Below are 14,644 nucleotides of genomic sequence, written 5' to 3'. Positions count from 1 at the left end.
TTTATTCAAGGATTAAGATTTTAGGGCATGGCCCATTCTTCCAATCTGTCCTTGCTAATCTACATCAGTTACGAGAGAGAGAGAGAGAGAGAGAGAGAGAGAGAGAGAGAGAGAGAGTGTTTAGGGGTTTTGTGTGTGTGTGTGAGAGAGAGAGAGAGAGAGAGAGAGAGAGAGAGAGAGAGAGAGTGTTTAGGGGTTTTGTGTGTGTGTGTGTGTGTGTGTGTGTGAGAGAGAGAGAGAGAGAGAGAGAGAGAGAGAGAGAGACTGGCTGACTGTGTCTGTGTCTGTGTCCCCCACCGGCACCCCCCCTCCCCCCCCCCCCACCCCCCCTCTCTCTCTCTCGCTCCTTCCCCTCCCACTCTCTCTCTTTCAGAAAGAAAACTCTACCCGCGTGAATGACCTGGTTGACTAAGAACATTAACCGAAAGGCAATGTCAAATCAATGCATCAGTTTATCACCGAAAATTTATAATAATTATCTGAACAAGTCGTGTCAGTTTGTCATTTTCCTATCTCTGTGGCTGCCTTCACCTCTACACTCCATCTCGCCTCACTACGATCGGCTTCGGATCCACTCTGTTTACGCATACCCAGAATCAAACACTCGACTGTTGGCCGCCGTTCTTTCTCTGTCTCTGGACCTTGCGATTGGAATGAACTTCCTCTTTCGCTTCGTCAAGAAGTCTCCACTCTCAGCTCTTTCAAGTCTGGCCTTAAAACCCACCTCTTCCCAAAATAGCCTCCCTTGCCTGCCCTTCCTTGTCTTCAGTTTCTACAGTTTTAGAGTTATGCATGCGTGCGAATGACTGGTGCGAAAGCGCTTTGATTTGTCTCTGCACAAGATTCAGCGCTATATAAATACCATTATTATTATTTTAGCTCTGCCATGCTACATTGACGCACACAGCAAGCCTTCACACATTCCTTTTGTTATCGGCGCTTTGCTGATAACGTTGCAACGTGGATGAGCGGACAGAATGCATAGATACGGCGACGTTTTCGCTTGTTTTGTTGACTCTCTCGACCTCCCTTTGTGTGTGTGTGTGTGTGTGTGTGTGTGTGTGTGTGTGTGTGTGTGTGTGTGTGTGTGCGCGCGCGTGTGTGTGTATGTGCGTGCGCGCGCGCGCGCGTGTGTTTGTGTGAGTTGTATGTATACATGTATGTGTATGTTCGCATTCTCCTTCTTCCTATCCTCCTCCTCCTCCTTATCATTATTATTATTATTATAATCAGTAGTAGTAGTAGTAGTAGTATCCTCCTTATCATTATTATTATTATAATCAGTAGTAGTAGTAGTAGTAGTAGTAGTAGTAGTAGTATCCTCCTCCTCCTACTCCTCCTTATCATTATTATTATTATTATTATAATCAGTAGTAGTAGTAGTAGTAGTAGTAGTATCCTCCTCCTCCTTATCATTATTATAATAATTATAATCAGTAGTAGTAGTAGTAGTAGTAGTAGTATCCTCTTCCTCCTATTCCTCCTTATCATTATTATTATTATTATAATCAGTAGTAGTAGTAGTATCCTCCTCCTCCTTATCGTTATTATTATAATCAGTAGTAGTAGTAGTAGTAGTAGTAGTAGTAGTAGTAGTATCCTTCTCCTTATCATTATTATTATTATAATCAGTAGTAGTAGTATCCTCCTCCTCCTTATCATTATTATTATTATAATCAGTAGTAGTAGTAGAAGTAGTAGTATCCTCCTCCTTATCATTATTATTATTATTATTATTATTATTATTATTATAATCAGTAGTAGTAGTAGTAGTAGTAGTATCCTCCTCCTCCTCCTTATCATTATTATTATTATTATTATAATCAGTAGTAGTAGTAGTAGTAGTAGTAGTAGTAGTAGTAGTAGTATCCTCCTCCTCCTCCTTATCATTATTATCATTATTATTATTATAATCAGTAGTAGTAGTAGTAGTAGTAGTAGTAGTAGTAGTAGTAGTAGTAGTATCCTCCTCCTCCTTATCATTATTATTATTATTATTATTATAATCAGTAGTAGTAGTAGTAGTATCCTCCTCCTCCTCCTTATCATTATTATCATTATTATTATTATAATCAGTAGTAGTAGTAGTAGTAGTAGTATCCTCCTCCTCCTTATCATTATTATCATTATTATTATTATAATCAGTAGTAGTAGTAGTAGTAGTAGTAGTAGTAGTAGTATCCTCCTCCTCCTTATCATTATTATCATTATTATTATTATAATCAGTAGTAGTAGTAGTAGTAGTAGTAGTAGTAGTATTCTCCTCCTCCTCCTTATCATTATTATCATTATTATTATTATAATCAGTAGTAGTAGTAGTAGTAGTAGTAGTATCCTCCTCCTCCTCCTCCTCCTCCTTATCATTATCACTCCTCGTTGTTGTCGTTGATCATCTTCTTGTACGTCTTGTCCTCGTTCATCTCCTCAACTCAGCAGCGTGATTTTTGTGTGCTTAATGTGTGTGTGTGTGTGTGTGTGTGTGTGTGTGCGCACGTGCTTAATGTGTGTGTGTGTGTGTGCTTAATGTGTGTGTGTGTGCTTAATGTGTGTGTGTGTGTGTGTGTGTATGTGCGCACGTGCTTAATGTGTGTGTGTGTGTGTGTGTGTGTGTGTGCTTAATGTGTGTGTGTTTGTGTGTGTGTGTGTGTTTGTGTGCATGCGTGCGTGCGTGCGTACGTGCGTGTGTGTGCGTGTGTGTGTGTGTGTGTGTGTGTGTGTGTGTGTGGTTCCCCAGGCTGGTGGGCATAGCCCTGGCCCTCCTGACCTTCCACGGAGGCCGATGGGTCATCAACAGCCTCGCCAGCGAAGACAGCAGCAGCAGCAACACCACCGACGCCACCTCCAGCAGCAGCAGCAGCAGCAGCAGCAGTAGTAGCAGCCTGAAGAACTCCCCGACTCTGCACGAAATTTACAAAAAAGGCTTGGAGGAAGGGGTCTCTGCCAGCAGCGGTGACCCACGCTCGGAAAACGAAGAAGGGAAACAACAACAGCAACAACAAGGACAACAACAGCAGGAAGAAGGAGGAGGAGGAATTATAGGAGGAGTAGGAAGAGGAGGAGGAGGAAGAGGAGGCGGAAGAGGAAGAAGGGGAGACCCATCAACAACCACCATCGACCTCGCCACGGTCGACGCCATCGTGGCGAGACTGGCCGAGAAACTGGAGGCAGGGGAGATCAGTCTCGGTCCCGACGATCCCGGTTGCGCGTGCGCGTGCGACCAAGGAGGCCAAGGTCGAGACCAAGGTCAAGGTCAAGGTCAAGATCAAGATCAAGGTCAAGGAGGAGGAGGAGGGTGCAGGGGAACGAGGAGGGTGGTGGTGACGCACGTGATCAACGTGACCCGTCTTCAGTACCAGTGTCTGGTTGGGGACGACGTTCGGTGGGCGGTGTTGGCGGTGAGTGGGGTCTTGGTGCTGTGTGTGTGTGTGTGTGTGGGTGTGGGTGTGGGGTAGTGGGTTTGATAGGGTGTGGGAGGGGTGGGGATACGGAGGTGGGTGATGGGGTAGGTAGAGAACGCCCCTTGTGTGTGTGTGTGTGTATGTGTGTGTGTGTGTGTGTGTGTGTGTGGTTCTTTTAGTTTCACGTGTTGTTTTTTAAGTAATATCAGACAATACATGTGCCTGTATCCGTGTGTCTGTATGTCTGTGTCTGTGTATGTTTACTGGAGTGCATTCTAGTTGACTTTTGATTAGATACAAAAATCGTACTCCCCCCCCTCATGCCCCCCAACCCCCCACACCCCTGCTACCACACTCCACACATCACTCATGCCTCTCTCCCGCACATATCTATATAATACCCCCTTCACTCACCTCACACCATTTCCACATTCCTTGACTTTTGACTTCACTTTGACTTGACATTCTGGACTTGACTTTTGACTTGACAGTGGACTTGACTTTGGACTTGACTTTGCTTTCACTCCTCATTTGTCTTGACATTGACTTTTGACTAAACCAGACTTTGACTTTACCTGTGATTTGACTTTTGTCTCGTAGCTGACTTGACTTTTGACTTGGCAATTGACTTGACCCTTGGTTTGACCTCTGACTTGCCCTCTACACAACCTTTGACATGATCTTTTAAAAAAATTGACTTTGACTTGACCATTGACTTGACCTTTGACTTGACCTTTGATTTGACTTTTGACTCGAAGTTGACTTGACATTTGACTTGATTTTTAACTTCACTTTGACTTGACACTTGACTTTTGACTATTGACTTGACATTTGACTTGCCCTTGACACGACCATTGTTTTTTTTTTTTTAATTTTTATCTTTGACTTGCCCTTGACACGACCTTTGACATGTTTTGGTTTTTTGTTGTTTTTTTTTATTTGCTGCTTGACTTTACCTTTGACACGACCTTTGACCTTTGACTCGACGACCTTTGCGCAGAAAGAGCTGAAGGAGGTCATGGCCGAGGAGACGGACGCCAAGGTGGCGCGGTGGCGGACTGAGGCAGAAGGCTGGGTGAAGGATCTGAACCACACGACGGTGGCCCGGCTGGTGGAGCTCAGGAAGGAGATGGAGGAGGCCCGGGAGCGACGCCTGGCCCAGACGGAGCAGCGGCTGCGGGACATCGAGCAGCGTCTGGCCCTGGGAGCCCAGCTGATGGAGGTCCAGGGGTTCCTGAAGATCGGTGAGTTGTGTCTGTCGGTGTGTGTGTGTGTGTGGGTGGTGGGGTCGGGAGGTGGATGGAGTGTGTTTGTGTGTGTATAAGGTGTGTGGGGGTAGGGGTGTGGGGGAGGGAAGTGTGTGTCAGTGTGTGTGTGGGGGGTGGGGAGGGGGGGAGTGTGTTTGTGTGTGTGTAAGGTGTGTGGGGGTAGGGGTGTGGGGGAGGGAAGTGTGTGTCAGTGTGTGTGTGTGTGGGGGGGGGGACGGGGATGTGTGTGTGAGGGGGGGGGGGGCGGGTGTGTGTGTGTGTGTGTGTGTGGGTGGAGTGTGTTTGTGTGTGTGTAAGGTGTGTGGGGGTTGGGTTGTGGGGGAGGGGAGTGTGTGTCGGTGTGTGTGTGTGTGGGGTGGGGGTGGAGTGTGTTTGTGTGTGTGTAAGGTGTGTGGGTGGTAGGGGTGTGGAGGAGGGGAGTGTGTGTCGGTGTGTGTGTGTGTGTGTGAGTGTGTGTGTGTGTGTGTGTGTGTGTGTGTGTGTGTGTGTGTGTGTGTGTGTGTGTGTGTGTGTGTTGCCCTGAGAGCTCAGATCATGGAGATCCAAGGGTTCTCTGAAGATTGGCGAGTGTCACTGTCGGCGTGTGGGTGGGTGCTGTGTGTATAGGTATGTGTGTGTGGAGGGGTTGGGGGGTGGAGGTTTAGTGTGTGTGTGTGTGTGTGTGTGTGTTTGGGGGATGTTGGGTGTGTCTTCATGGCCATGCCGGCAGCTCAAATCATGCAGATCCAGAGGTTCTTGAAGATAGGTGAGTTGTCACTGTCGGTGGATGGAATATGTGTGTGGGTGTGGGTGTGTGTGTGGTGGTGTGGGGTGGGGTGGGGTGGGGAGGGGGACTTGTGTGTTTGTGGGGGCGGAGGTGTGTGTGTGGGGGGGTAGGGTGGTGATGGTGGTGTTTGCGTGGCTCTGGCAACTCAGATCATGGAACATCCAGGGATTCTTGAAGATTGACGAGTGTCGTGGATGTAATGTGCGTGTGTGGGTGTGTTGTGATGTTGGTGGGTGGGTTTTTTTGAGTTTGGGGATGTGGGTGTATAATGTGACTCTGGGAGCTCATATCATAGAGTTGGTGCTTCGGGTGTGGGTGAGGGGGTGTTGGGTGTAGGCGTGTGGTTGTGTGTGTGTGTGTGTGTGTGTGGGTGTTTTGGATGTAGGCGTGTGGGTGTGTGTGGGTGTGGGTGTTTTGGATGTGGGTGGGTGGGTGGGTGTGGGTGTTTTTAGTGTGGGGTGTGGGTTGGTGGGTGTTGGGTGTGGGTGTTTTGTGTGTGGGGTGTGGGTGTGGGTGTTTTGAGTGTGGGTTGTGAATGGGTGGCCGTGGGTGTAGGTGTTTTGAGTGTTGGGTGTGGGTGGGGTAGGTGTGGGTTGTGGGTGGGTGTGGGTGGGGTAGGTGTGGGTGTTTTGGGTGTGGGTGTGGGTGGGTGGGTGTGGGTGTTTTGGGTGTGGATGTGGGTGGGTGGGTGTGAGTGTTTTGGATGTGGGTGTGGGTGTGCGTGGGTGGGTGTGGGTGTTTTGGGTGTGGGTGTGGGTGTAGGTGTTTTTGGTGTGGGTGGGTAGGTATGGGTGTTTTGGGTGTAGGTGGGTTGTTGGGTGTGGGTGTTTTGGGTGTGGTGTGTGGGTGGGTGTTGGGTAAGGGTGTTTTGGGTGTGGTGTGTGGGTGGGTGGGGGGGGTGGGTGTCTGGGGTGTGGGTGAGTTGGGAGGGGGTTGTGTGCATGAGACCTTTGAAGCTCAGCTCATGGAGATCTGAGGGTTCTTGAAGATCGGTGAGTGTGGTGGTGTTGTGTGGAGGGGTGGAGGGGAGGGGGGGGGGGCGTGTGGGGGTAGGGTGCATGCATTATGTGTGTGAGGGGGTGAGACAACCTGAAAACAAACGACAGAAAATGCCAGCACGATTTCCAGTTATATACGACTCAAACATGGTAGAGTAGGTCTTTCACTTTTATACCCCTAGTGGTTTTCGCCTACGTCACGATCCACCTGCTTCGGAATATTGTATTGTATTGTATTGTATTGTATTGTATTGTATTGTATTGTATTGTATTATATTTCATTTTATCACAATAGATTTCTCTGTGTGATTATCGGGCTGCTTTCCCCAGGGAGAGCGCGTCGCTACGCTACAGCGCCATCTATTTTTTTTGCATTTTTTTTCCCTGCATGCAGTTTTATTTGTTTTTCCTATCGAAGTGGATTAATCGACTGAATTTTGCCAGGAACAACCCTTTTGTTGCCGTGGGTTCTTTTACATGCGCTAAGTGCATGCTGCACACGGGACCTCGGTTTATCGTCTCATCCGAATGAGATAGCGTCCAGACCACCACTCAAGGTCGAGTGGAGGGGGGGAGAAAATATCGGCGGGTGAGCCGTGATTCGAACCAGCGCGCTCAGATTCTCTCGCTTCCTAGGCGGACGGGTTACCTCTAGGCCATCACTCCACTCTATATATATATTGATTGTCAATGTTGTATCTGATGGACTTGATCTGTTTTTGCCCTTCCTGCATCCATCCACCTGCATTGGTGTTGTCTTTCGGCATAGATGATGTACCTTGTGGTTATTCGTGTGTGTGTGTGTGCGTGTGTGTGTGTGTGTGTGTGTGTGTGTGTGTGTGTGTGTGTGTGTGTGACACACAGACACGGTCGGGCCGATCCTGTTGGCCCTAGGAGCAGTGGAGGTTCTGGTGCTGCTCTGCGTCTGTCTGCTGTTCGCGCGCCAACGGTGACGTCATCCCGCCGTGACGTCATGGGCAGTGGTGACGTCAGCGGTGGTTTGGATGGAGGTTGGTTTGAAATTCAGTTCTATGGCAGGTTCTCCCCCCACTCCCGAAAGCGTGCAGTATGTCGCCAGGGGCATTATTTGGATGGATTTTTTTTGTGTGTGTGTGACTGTTTGTTGCTTAAAAAAAAAACAAAAAAACGAGCGCACAGACACTCTCTCTCTCTCTCTCTCTCTCTCACACACACACACACACGCAGACACACACACACACGCACACACACACACACACTTTGTGTAAGCTGTGTGTACACTGTGTGTACTGTGCTGTGCTGTACTGTACTGTGCTGTGCTGTACTGTACTGTGCTGTACTGTAATGTGCTGTGCTGTGCTGTGTCGTGTTGTACTGTGCTGTGCTGTGCTGTGCTGTACTGTACTGTGCTGTGCTGTGCTGTGCTGTACTGTACTGTGCTGTGCTGTAATGTGCTGTGCTGTACTGTGCTGTACTGTACTGTGCTGTGCTGTGTTGTACTGTGCTGTGTCATGCTGTACTGTGCTGTCCTGTCCTGTACTGTGCTCTACTGTACTGTACTGTGCTGCGCTGCGCTGTGCTGTACTGTACTTTGCCGTGCTGTGCTGTGCTGTACTGTCCTCTACTATGCTGTGCTGTGCTGTGCTGTACTCTACTGTGGTGTGCCGTACTGTGTTGTACTGTACTATGCTGTGCTCTACTGTGCTGTGCTGTACTGTGCTGTGTTGTACTGTGCTGTACTGTGCTGTGTCATGCTGTACTGTGCTGTCCTGTCCTGTACTGTGCTCTACTGTACTGTACTGTGCTGCGCTGCGCTGTGCTGTACTGTACTTTGCCGTGCTGTGCTGTGCTGTACTGTACTGTCCTCTACTATGCTGTGCTGTGCTGTGCTGTACTCTACTGTGGTGTGCTGTACTGTGTTGTACCGTACTATGCTGTGCTCTACTGTGCTGTGCTGTACTGTACTGTGCTGTTTGTGTTGTACTGTGCTGTACTGTGCTGTGTTGTGTTGTACTGTGCTGTACTGTGCTGTGTTGTGTTGTTCTGTACTGTGCTGCACTGTGCTGTGCTGTGTTGTACTGTGCTGTGCCGCACTGTGCTGTGCTGTGTTGTACTGTGCTGTGCCGCACTGTGCTGTGTTGTGTTGTACTGTTTTGTGCTGTTTTGTTTTGTACTGTGCTGCACTGTACTGTACTGTACTGTGCTGTGTTGTGTTGTACTGTGCTGTACTGTACTGTACTGTACTGTGCTGTGCTGTGTTGTGTTGTACTGTGCTGTACTGTACTGTACTGTACTGTGCTGTGTTGTGTTGTACTGTGCTTCGTTGTGCCTTGCCCTGTTGTGCTGTACTGCACTGTACTGTGCTATGTTGTACTGTGCTGAGCTGTGCTGTGCTACACTACTGTACTGTGCTCTCCTGTAATGTGCTGTACTTTACTGTTTTGTACTGGCCTGTGCTGTACTGTGCTGTGCTGCCCTGTGCTGTCCTGTGCTGTACTTTACTGTTCTGTGCTGTGCTGTGCTGTATAATGATGTGCTGTGCTGTGCTGTGCTGTGCTGTATTGTACTTTGCTCTACAGTACTTTGATGTGCCGTGCTTTACTGTATTGTACTGTGCTGTACTGTACTGCAGTGTACTGTGCTGTGGTGAAATTATGCTGTGTTATTTTTGTATACTATTGTATTGTATCGCATTGTTTTGTGTTGTACTTTGTACTTGATATTAGATTGCTATGTGTTGTGTTGTGATGGATTACATATTGCATTGTGTTATGGAGTATTGTAATGGACTGGCATTGTGTTGCATTGCATTGTGTAGTGTTATAATGGATTGAATTGTATTGCATTGCATTGTGTTGTGGTGTGTTGTAATGGATTGCATTGTATTGCATTGTATTGTGTACTGTTGTGTTATAATGGATTGTATTGTGTTGCATTGCATTGTATTATGTTGTATTGTAATGGATTTCAATGTATTGCATTGAATTGTGTTTGTGTTGTGTTGTAATGGATTGGATTGTGTTGCATTCCATTGTATTCTGTTGTATTGTGATGAAATAAAATAATATTGCCTTGCATTATGTTGTGCTGTATTGCATTGCATTGTGTTCTGTTGTGTTGTGGTGTGTTGTAATGGATTTCATTGTATTGCATTGCATTGTGTTCTGTTGTGTTGTGTTGTGGTGTGTTGTAATGGATTTCATTGTATTGCATTGCATTGTGTTCTGTTGTGTTGTGTTGTGGTGTGCTGTAATGGATTGCATTGTGTTCTGTTGTGTTGTGGTGTGCTGTAATGGATTGCATTGTATTGCATTGCATTGTGTTCTGTTGTGTTGTGTTGTGGCGTGCTGTAATGGATTGCATTGTATTGCATTGCATTGTATTGTGTTGTGTTGTAATGGATTACATCGTATTGCACTGCATTGTACTATTGGATTGGAATTTATTGGACTCGATTGTACTGAATCGCGTTGGGGGTAGCATTGTGTTGCGTAAATTGTACGGCACGGTATGGTATTGCATTATGTTGTATAGTTGTTTGTAAGCAGTCAAGAGTGGTAACTCTCTGTGTACCTTGTGAATGGAGAGAGTTACCACTCTTTTACTGTTTGTTAATCATTTTGATCCTCCTGGTCTCATTGATTAGTAATTCTATCGTTGTTTGTACCTTTTCAGTTTTTTTTAAAATTATTATTATTTTTTTAAACGGCACATTCCATCCTCGTTCTTTCGTGCAGGCACAGTACAAGTCAGGGGAAGAAGCAAAGTATGGAAGTTCTGTTTTGTTTTGTTTTTTGCGGGGAGGGGGTGGTAGGGTGGGGGTGGGGCTGGGGGAGGGGGGAGATGAGAGGACTGCATGGACGTGAAAAGTATTCGCTTCAATTCGTTTCATCGGCAGGACACATATGAGAGAGAATGGAAACAAATACACTGTCAAATTTTTTTATTTATTTGTTTTTTACCTCTGTTCTGCTGCCGTCCTTTATTTGTTTTGTTTTTGGTGTGTGTGTGTGTGTGTGTGTGCGTGCGGGCGCCGCGTGCGTGCGTGTGTGTGTGTGTGTGTGTGTGTGTGTTACTAATTTTGTTGTTGTGTGTATGTGTATTTGTGCTTATGAAATTTGTTTGGATGATTCATTCACTTTACCTGTTACATGTTACTGTGACTATGGATGATTCATTCACTTTACCTGTTACATGTTACTGTGACTATGGATGATACATTCACTTTACCTGTTACATGTTACTGTGACTATGGATGATACATTCACTTTACCTGTTACATGTTACTGTGACTGTGGATGATTCATTCACTTTACCTGTTACATGTTACTGTGACTATGGATGATTCATTCACTTTACCTGTTACATGTTACTGTGACTGTGGATGATACATTCACTTTACCTGTTACATGTTACTGTGACTATGGATGATTCATTCACTTTACCTGTTACATGTTACTGTGACTATGGATGATACATTCACTTTACCTGTTACATGTTACTGTGACTGTGGATGATTCATTCACTTTACCTGTTACATGTTACTGTGACTATGGATGATTCATTCACTTTACCTGTTACATGTTACTGTGACTATGGATGATACATTCACTTTACCTGTTACTGTGACTGTGGATGATTCATTCACTTTACCTGTTACATGTTACTGTGACTGTGGATGATTCATTCACTTTACCTGTTACATGTTACTGTGACTGTGGATGATTCATTCACTTTACCTGTTACATGTTACTGTGACTATGGATGATACATTCACTTTACCTGTTACATGTTACTGTGACTATGGATGATTCATTCACTTTACCTGTTACATGTTACTGTGACTGTGGATGATACATTCACTTTACCTGTTACATGTTACTGTGACTATGGATGATACATTCACTTTACCTGTTACTGTGACTATGGATGATTCATTCACTTTACCTGTTACATGTTACTGTGACTGTGGATGATTCTTTCACTTTACCTGTTACATGTTAGTGTGACTATGGATGATTCATTCACTTTACCTGTTACATGTTACTGTGACTATGGATGATTCATTCACTTTACCTGTTACATGTTACTGTGACTATGGATGATTCTTTCACTTTACCTGTTACATGTTAGTGTGGCTATGGATGATACATTCACTTTACCTGTTACATGTAAGTGTGACTATGGATGATTCTTTCACTTTACCTGTTACATGTTAGTGTGACTATGGATGCTTCATTCACTTTACCTGTTACATGTTACTGTGACTGTGGATGATTCTTTCACTTTACCTGTTACTGTGACTATGGATGATTCATTCACTTTACCTGTTACATGTTAGTGTGACTATGGATGATACATTCACTTTACCTGTTACTGTGACTATGGATGATTCATTCACTTTACCTGTTACATGTTACTGTGACTGTGGATGATACATTCACTTTACCTGTTACTGTGACTATGGATGATTCATTCACTTTACCTGTTACATGTTACTGCGACTATGGATGATACATTCACTTTACCTGTTACTGTGACTATGGATGATTCATTCACTTTACCTGTTACATGTTACTGCGACTATGGATGATACATTCACTTTACCTGTTACATGTTACTGTGACTATGGATGATACATTCACTTTACCTGTTACATGTTACTGTGACTATGGATGATTCATTCACTTTACCTGTTACATGTTACTGTGACTATGGATGATTCATTCACTTTACCTGTTACATGTTACTGTGACTATGGATGATACATTCACTTTACCTGTTACATGTTACTGTGACTATGGATAATTCTTTCACTTTACCTGTTACATGTTACTGTGACTGTGGATGATTCTTTCACTTTACCTGTTACATGTTACTGTGACTGTGGATGATTCCTTCACTTTACCTGTTACATGTTACTGTGACTATGGATGATACATTCACTTTACCTGTTACATGTTACTGTGACTATGGATGATTCTTTCACTTTACCTGTTACATGTTACTGTGACTGTGGATGATTCCTTCACTTTACCTGTTACATGTTACTGTGACTATGGATGATTCATTCACTTTACCTGTTACATGTTACTGTGACTATGGATGATACATTCACTTTACCTGTTACATGTTACTGTGACTATGGATGATTCTTTCACTTTACCTGTTACATGTTACTGTGACTGTGGATGATTCCTTCACTTTACCTGTTACATGTTACTGTGACTATGGATGGGTCATTCACTTTACCTGTTACATGTTACCGTGACTGTGGATGATTCTTTCACTTTACCTGTTACATGTTACTGTGGCTATGGATGATTCTTTCACTTTACCTGTTACATGTTACTGTGACTATGGATGATTCATTCACTTTACCTGTTACATGTTACTGTGACTATGGATGGTTCATTCACTTTACCTGTTACATGTTACTGTGACTGTGGATGGTTCTTTCTCTTTACCTGTTACATGTTACTGTGACTATGGATGATACATTCACTTTACCTGTTACTGTGACTATGGATGATTCATTCACTTTACCTGTTACATGTTACTGTGACTATGGATGGTTCATTCACTTTACCTGTTACATGTTACTGTGACTGTGGATGATACATTCACTTTACCTGTTACATGTTACTGTGACTATGGATGATACATTCACTTTACCTGTTACTGTGACTATGGATGATTCATTCACTTTACCTGTTACATGTTACTGTGACTATGGATGATACATTCACTTTACCTGTTACATGTTACTGTGACTATGGATGATACATTCACTTTACCTGTTACTTTGACTATGGATGATTCATTCACTTTACCTGTTACATGTTACTTTGACTGTGGATGATTCATTCACTTTACCTGTTACATGTTACTGTGACTATGGATGATTCATTCACTTTACCTGTTACATGTTACTGTGACTATGGATGATTCATTCACTTTACCTGTTACATGTTACTGTGACTATGGATGATTCTTTCACTTTACCTGTTACATGTTACTGTGACTATGGATGATTCATTCACTTTACCTGTTACATGTTACTGTGACTATGGATGATACATTCACTTTACCTGTTACTGTGACTATGGATGATTCATTCACTTTACCTGTTACATGTTACTGTGACTATGGATGATTCATTCACTTTACCTGTTACATGTTACTGTGACTATGGATGATACATTCACTTTACCTGTTACATGTAAGTGTGACTATGGATGATTCTTTCACTTTACCTGTTACATGTTAGTGTGACTATGGATGATTCATTCACTTTACCTGTTACATGTTAGTGTGACTATGGATGATTCTTTCACTTTACCTGTTACATGTTACTGTGACTATGGATGATTCTTTCACTTTACCTGTTACATGTTACTGTGACTATGGATGATTCATTCACTTTACCTGTTACATGTTACTGTGACTATGGATGATTCTTTCACTTTACCTGTTACATGTTACTGTGACTATGGATGATTCATTCATTTTACCATCATGTTTGCAATGCACACATTGCATTTTATACATTTTTGTATTGTTTGTGAAGGGCCTACAGACCTTGGGATAGGGACTCTGAATCAGATGGCCTCTTTCCCTCCTCCTTCTTCTTCTTTTTTCTTCTTCTTCTTCTTATGATCTTCACAATCACCATCGCTGTTGTAGTTGTAGTTGTAGTTATGTAGTGATGATGATGATGATGATGATGATGATTATTGTTATAATTTTCTTTGGTCGTGGCCTGCGACTCCCTCATAAACACGGTGGGCTTTTACGTGTATGGCCGTTTTTCAATCCCAGCCACTGTAGGCAGCCATACTCCTTTTTCGGGGGAGGGGTGTATGTGTGTGTGTGTGTGGGGGGGGGGGATAGGGGGGGGGTGCATGCCGGGTATGTTCTTGATTCCACTTAACCTACCGAAACGCCGACATGGATTACGTGGATCTTTAACGTGCGTATTTTTAATCTTCTGCATGTGTATACACACGACTGAGGGGGGCTCGGGCACTAGCAGGTCTGCACATCTGTTGAATGGACATATCTCCATCTTTTTTTTTTTCTTTTTTTTTTTTTTTTACCCACCAGGCGCAGTGACCAGAATTCGAAATCTGCCACAGAACCCTCAGATTGAAAGTCCAACGCTTTAACCCTTTCACTGCCAAACTCGCATTCATGCAGCAGCTAGGTAGAGGACCCATGTCACTGAAGGGTGAC

The 14,644-nt window shown here is 44.3% G+C and overlaps 1 protein-coding gene across 3 annotated transcripts in view; it reads left to right on the top strand.

Annotated features, from left to right (window-relative positions):
* LOC143289524 (uncharacterized) overlaps window positions 1–10,249 on the top strand; it is a 26,899-nt gene extending 16,650 nt beyond the window's left edge. The window contains exons 3-6 of one of the 3 annotated variants that reach the window (XR_013056252.1): window positions 2,735–3,395; window positions 4,399–4,642; window positions 7,295–7,440; window positions 10,147–10,249. Coding sequence is in view for 2 of the 3 variants with exons in the window: in XM_076598520.1 (XP_076454635.1) it covers window positions 2,735–3,395; window positions 4,399–4,642; window positions 7,295–7,383 (994 nt within the window). In the remaining variant the exon portion in view is untranslated. Of the gene's footprint in view, window positions 1–2,734; window positions 3,396–4,398; window positions 4,643–7,294; window positions 7,552–10,146 lie in introns of those variants that run through there. The other 2 variants (XM_076598523.1, XM_076598520.1) reach the window with 2 other exon arrangements.
* The last annotated feature ends 4,395 nt before the right edge of the window (window positions 10,250–14,644 follow it).

The sequence above is a fragment of the Babylonia areolata genome, chromosome 14, assembly GCF_041734735.1.
Source record: "Babylonia areolata isolate BAREFJ2019XMU chromosome 14, ASM4173473v1, whole genome shotgun sequence".
Classification (NCBI taxonomy): domain Eukaryota; kingdom Metazoa; phylum Mollusca; class Gastropoda; order Neogastropoda; family Buccinidae; genus Babylonia; species Babylonia areolata.
The sequence above is the reverse complement of the archived record's forward strand: the minus strand, read 5'-3'. Positions and strand labels throughout refer to the sequence as shown.